We start from the raw sequence: 5,498 nt of genomic DNA on the forward strand, positions 1-5,498 counted from the left end.
GCTCGGTCCACTCCACGCTTCAGGAGTCGACGCCGCCCGCCCACCACCAACTGTTCTACAGGGGACCCTTCCGGCTGCGGCTGGAACGAACAAGGCGGTGTTCCGGCTGGCACTTCCAGGCAGGAACGACTGGTTTCCATAGACTGGCTGAAAGCCCGCCTTCTGGGGTGGGTCGGAGAGTCCCGCAGCGCCGCAGCACCCTTCCGCCAAACGCACTCCAGCACGCTCACCACGCAGGCGCGCGCCCCAGGAAGGGACCGCCCAAACACAGCCTCACAGGCAGGAGGCCCTCAGTTATTCCTGCAAGGAGCCATGCACCCTTCAGCCCCACCAGGTACAGGATTAATCAGACGCCGCCCCTCGCCTTGGGGGAGACAAAGTCACCACCCGGCGCCAGGATAGTGCTTCGGCGGCGCCAATAATTAGCCCCGCTGAGCTTGTTTTCGGTGACTTCTCGCTTTCAAGCTAAATTAGAATACGCCTAAAACGTGCCAGGTCACGATTTTTATCATTTTACTTATGGTATTTATACGTAATGTCACACATTGTGTATCGCATGTTTCTTCATTCACAGGCATCAAGACTGCATCTATATTGTGTCTCTGTATGTTTCGTATTGCATCTGCACTGCTCACTGTATATTATTGTTTATTGTTTCGACTTCAGGTCACAGTCAATTCCATTATTCTCACGGTTCAAGCCAGTCGGCCTATAATATAAGTCAGCCAGATCTGTAATAAACTGTAGCAGTAACCTTTACCTGCTCGCTTCTTTGACACCTTTACAGACCACTGTTTTTTAGGCAACTGAGTTTACATGGTAGCAACCAGAAGCTATAAGCTCCGTTTGAAACTCTGTTGGGAGGATTTTTTTTTCAATGAGATTTAATAACTGATCAAATGACTTTGTGAACTCTATTATATTTCAGACAACCCAGAAGAAATAATGCCTTTGTGGGCATCACGAGAGGAATCATTTTCATGAAAGACTTGGTCTACAGAATGTCCTGTCACGTTATGATATTATGGAACTGCTGCCCCCACGTTCCCTTTTGTGGATTGCTGCCTCCCTACCTCAAGTTTTGCTTTGATGTTCGCCTGGTGAGCCGTCGTTTTCTTTCGCCGCAGTCATCTGGTAGGGCAGCTGAGAGTAGCGGTGGTGGCAGGCAGTTTTCGAGCTCACGCCAGTCGAGTTTTTGAGCAGCAATTGAGCACGCCACGGCGGAGCACGTCAGAGAGGTGGAGCGGTGATCTAAGAGTAGTCAGTGACCACGAGCTGTTTATCCTGATGACAGCGTGAGGTCCCGACGTCTCCATCGGGGTATTCTGGTTTGTGGCTTTGTCCCTGTTGTACAGCTGAGGAAGGCCCGGTGCCCTGATGGACGTGTTTGTTTTTTTTCTGCCTGCTGCTGTTTATTTTTGGCCTTTTTGTTTAATGCTACTTTTGAAACATTAACTTGCTTTTGTTTAGTGCCGCTCTTTGGCCTTTTTATTTATGGTTTATCTTTTACCAGACTCTGACCACTGAAATATTGTAAATAAATTACTCTAAGCTCATATTGTTTTTGTTGTTTTCCTCCTTTGTTTGTTGCATCTGCCATCAGTCAAGACAGCCCCGTCCTGAGTATGTTAAAGAACCTGCATAACGGCCCACTCGGGTCGTTACAGGTCCCTTTATTGACTTGATCTCAATATTTTTTTTTATCAACTCGGGAAGAAATGCTGCTGCTCTCATTAAAGACGCAACGTTAGGGCGGGTGTGTCAGCCTTTTCTTAAGTCAGCGACAACTGCTATCTAAAAAGAGGCAGGAAATGAAACGGAAGATGCCAGAGATAAACTTTATTTTGATAAACGTCAGGGGATACATGTTTGAACAAGACGTGCTCTGTCTACTGAATTAGAGGTGGACTTCCTTTGTAGAAAACTTCCACAACATCAGGAGGGCATGCAACCCTCCACACACACACACACACACACACACACACACACACACACACACACACTCTGCACCATTCACCTGCTGTCTGGTAGTCTGTACCTCCTCCTGGATATTAAGGCCCTGCCCCTTCAATACCTCTCTCAAGACATTTCATTCTTTCTACATAACAGACCTTCTCAGAACACCGTGATTCATCCTTGCGTGTTGTGTGCTAAACCTTCTCCCCACTTCTCCATACTTCTTAGTATTTCATTTCTTCTTCTACCACATATACTACGCAAAGAGTTCATCTCACCATCTTCAATCTTTTTTTTTTTTTATCTCAATTGCATTCAGCATCCATCCACGCATCTCTTGTATAAAGAAGAATTGGTTAAACATTATTCTGATGCATTCCTATCATTCATTCCTATCATTCCAAGTCTCTTCTCATTGTTTTGCATACATTCTGTTACCTTCCTTGCTTCACCCATCCTGTAACTCGCCTCTTCTCTTGTCAATTCTTCTTCTGTCATTTATAAAAACAATGGTTGGTCCATCTTCTTGGTTTCCATTTACCCAACCTTACCTGCCCACGTTTACTCTCCAGTTTCTCTAGGTAAAGAGACGTTATGCAACCTTGTCTCAGAGAGACACATTTTTACTCCAAACCAGTCACTCTCTTGTCTAAATGATATTGTAACACACACATCCACCCTCCTCCTGCAAACCTGTTTGTCTGCCCCGGGTGAGGGTGGGGTAGGTAGGGGATCGGGAGGGTAGGGAAGACATGATGGGCAGAGCCAGGTTCCAGCGCAGTGTAGCACGCGCCATCAAGCTCATATATATATTCATGCCTAAAATGTCAGCATGCATTGAAGAAGAGTGTGACGATCCGCATTTGTACTGCCAATCAACCTCTGCAGAGCTTGAGCATCAGCCAGAGCGTCGTGGGCATCGTATGTCTCCCCCAGTATTTGTTTTACCAGAGCTGTCAGGCTGTGCCCAGGATGTTTTTTGAGCCTTGGGTATTCCTTCCTGAAGAACTGCAAGGTGTCAATGAAGCCGAGGACGTTCTCGTGCAACCTCGTCAGTAAGTTGGACTCTCTCACATGGTAGAGAAGGTGATTTTTATCAAATGAGGCATTATGGGCAACCAGGTAACATGGGCCAATAGAGTTCAGCCATTCCAGGAATTCAAGCAGAGTGTGAATTATAGGTTGAGTAGGAACCTTTTCCCACCTCTGTGGATTTTGGGATACTCTTTTCTCCAGGACTCCATTGCTGTTTCTCAGCTTGTTTACTCTCTGAGCCTGGAAATGGACTGGCTTGGTAGGTGTCACGTACCTCATGAATTGTTGGCTGTTGCACACAGCTGCAATCTGCAAAATGTCAGTGGCCTCTGCGAGTCCTCCAGTTTCCAAATCGAAATACACGAGCTTTTCTTCATTCTCCTTTGAAGGTTTGATCTGCGCCAGTTCCCTTTCGCCGTTTACAGGATGGCATGAAGCCAAGGCCTCTGCAGATTCGTCGCTTTCCTTCTTGATGGAAGGGTATTTGGGTGGGAAGCTGTCTTTGTGCAAAGCATTCTCGCCGTGTTTCTCGGGTACATCTTCACACTTGGCCTCCATCCCACCAGCTAAACGAGAAAAGGTGAAAGCAGATTGAAACATGAGATGGAGTCTCTATTCCTATACATAGATGTCTTTCTGTGTGTGCAGCATAGACCAGAAAAGCATCTTACCTTACCTGAGCCAGCCTGTGGTAATCTTTGTCTTACCTAACCCAAAAGTACGGTGAATGTGTTACAGTATGAGAACGTGAGCCTATGTGGTGTTTTATCCTAATCGTTCGAGCCAGCCCTATAAGAGCTGAAAGGCAGCTCAGTGGTCTGGTTAAACTACTTTAATACTACAACTATACTTTCCTGATGTAACCTTACTCTGACCCAGTAAACTTTTTATTCAAGATATTTTTTTATTGCTAGAAGCCATATTACATTCATTTCCTCTTCCACAGAACTTTCGCAGACACCAAATAGCCATAATGACTTCTTAGTGCTGTCAGTACTCCTCAGGTGGTGCACTGTAGGGTGTGTGCAGCGTCCCCTTGGCCCCTAGCTCCAGATACTTTTTAGCCTTTTACTTTACCTCCGTTCCTGCTTCCCTTCCCCAGTCTTGCCTTTCAACCACTCCAAAGCTCTCTTTTCACTGTCTTTAACGCTGAATAGCCAAGATGCTTGAGAGCCTAAACTTACCAATCATTTCCTGAACTTATCAGTTTCTCAGATTTTTTGGATATGAGAAGGATAGCCTCACTCTGACACGTATGTTGAAGTTTCTCAGATTTTTTGGATATGAGAAGGATAGCCTCACTCTGACACGTATGTTGAAGGTTCACACAGTTAACGGCCGTTGAAGATTGGCCTGACGGATCTGTGGCTGTTGGCGGCAAGGTATCTGAAAGTGAGGAAATCCAGAAGTGAAGAGGCCACTGTGGTTGTTTGATATGTTATATATATATATATATATATATATATATATATATATATATATATATATATATGTGTGTGTGTGTGTGTGTGTGTGTGTGTTCATATATATCAGTTACATACCTTTCCAATGCTTTTCATCACAGAATGGCTCCTTTTTGATGTTTTCTATCTTGATGAGAATTTCGTTGGAACGTTCTGCAGATGGAGGCGAAGTTGTTGTATTTGCCTGTAAAAAACAAAAAGATGTTTCCATGTGCTATAATAATAATAATAATAATAATAATAATAATAATGACGGTAGGTGAATTTTCGTTTACGGCAATGACTCTTGTTGCTAAGTTGTAATGAGGTTGTGTGTGCGTTCAGCCTAGTGCACAGTTATTTTTTGATTACTTGGCTGTTTAGATTATGACCTAATCAAAACTATATTAAATATATACTAAAAAGACACAGCCGACCTGCATTCATTTCATTATGGTCTGACCTGCTGACTGTGCTCCGGGATCGTGAGGCGAACGCTGATTTCCCCTCCAAGCTCAGAGGTCTGGTTGCGAGTCTTACTCGAGGACACCTCACAGAGGAGGGTACTGTCCGGCCCAGCCTGAACTCGAATTCCTGCTCTCGTGACCTCAGTCTGACTGGCGACCTGTGGGGATGATAAATGTATGGGTCGTCCACTGAGGGTGTTCTGTTTTTTTGTGTTTCTGTAAAAGAAAACTATTGAGGTGGCTATTTATCTGTCCGTCCGCCCTCAGATCTTCAAAACTACTGAGGCTAGAGGGCTGCAAATTGGTATGTTGATCATCCACCCTCCAGTCACCAAACACCAAATTACAGCCCTCTAGCCTCAGTAGTTTTTATTTTATGTAAGGTTAAAGTTAGCCGTGATCGTGCGTCCACAACAACACAGGCCACCACCGGGCCATGGCTGAAAGTTTCATACAGCATTATACGCTATGCAGAAAATTCAATTGCGCCGAAGAAACTTGTGCGCATTTTGTACATTGTTTTTTATGCTCAAAGGCTCTAGAATTGAAGTGATTTGTGCCTCGTGAGAGGCCTCTTTTATTGGTCGCCCCCTACTGT

General features: G+C 44.9%; 1 protein-coding gene across 1 annotated transcript; it reads right to left on the bottom strand.

The window, feature by feature from the left end:
• Nucleotides 1-1,773: 1,773 nt before the first annotated feature.
• LOC136850607 (DNA polymerase III PolC-type-like) lies at nucleotides 1,774-5,131 on the bottom strand. Its single transcript, XM_067124288.1, has 3 exons — nucleotides 4,897-5,131; nucleotides 4,533-4,638; nucleotides 1,774-3,557 (listed from the first exon to the last, which is right to left on the bottom strand). Exon 3 carries the CDS (start codon nucleotides 3,547-3,549, stop codon nucleotides 2,776-2,778), a length of 774 nt encoding a protein of 257 aa, XP_066980389.1. The 5' UTR covers nucleotides 3,550-3,557; nucleotides 4,533-4,638; nucleotides 4,897-5,131; the 3' UTR covers nucleotides 1,774-2,775.
• Nucleotides 5,132-5,498: the final 367 nt, after the last annotated feature.

Source organism: Macrobrachium rosenbergii, chromosome 22 (genome assembly GCF_040412425.1).
Source record: "Macrobrachium rosenbergii isolate ZJJX-2024 chromosome 22, ASM4041242v1, whole genome shotgun sequence".
NCBI classification, from domain to species: Eukaryota; Metazoa; Arthropoda; class Malacostraca; order Decapoda; family Palaemonidae; genus Macrobrachium; species Macrobrachium rosenbergii.

Coding starts and splice junctions, on each gene's coding strand:
- LOC136850607 (XM_067124288.1), bottom strand. CDS start 3,549: ATGGAGGCCAAGTGTGAAGATGTACCCGAGAAACACGGCGAGAATGCT.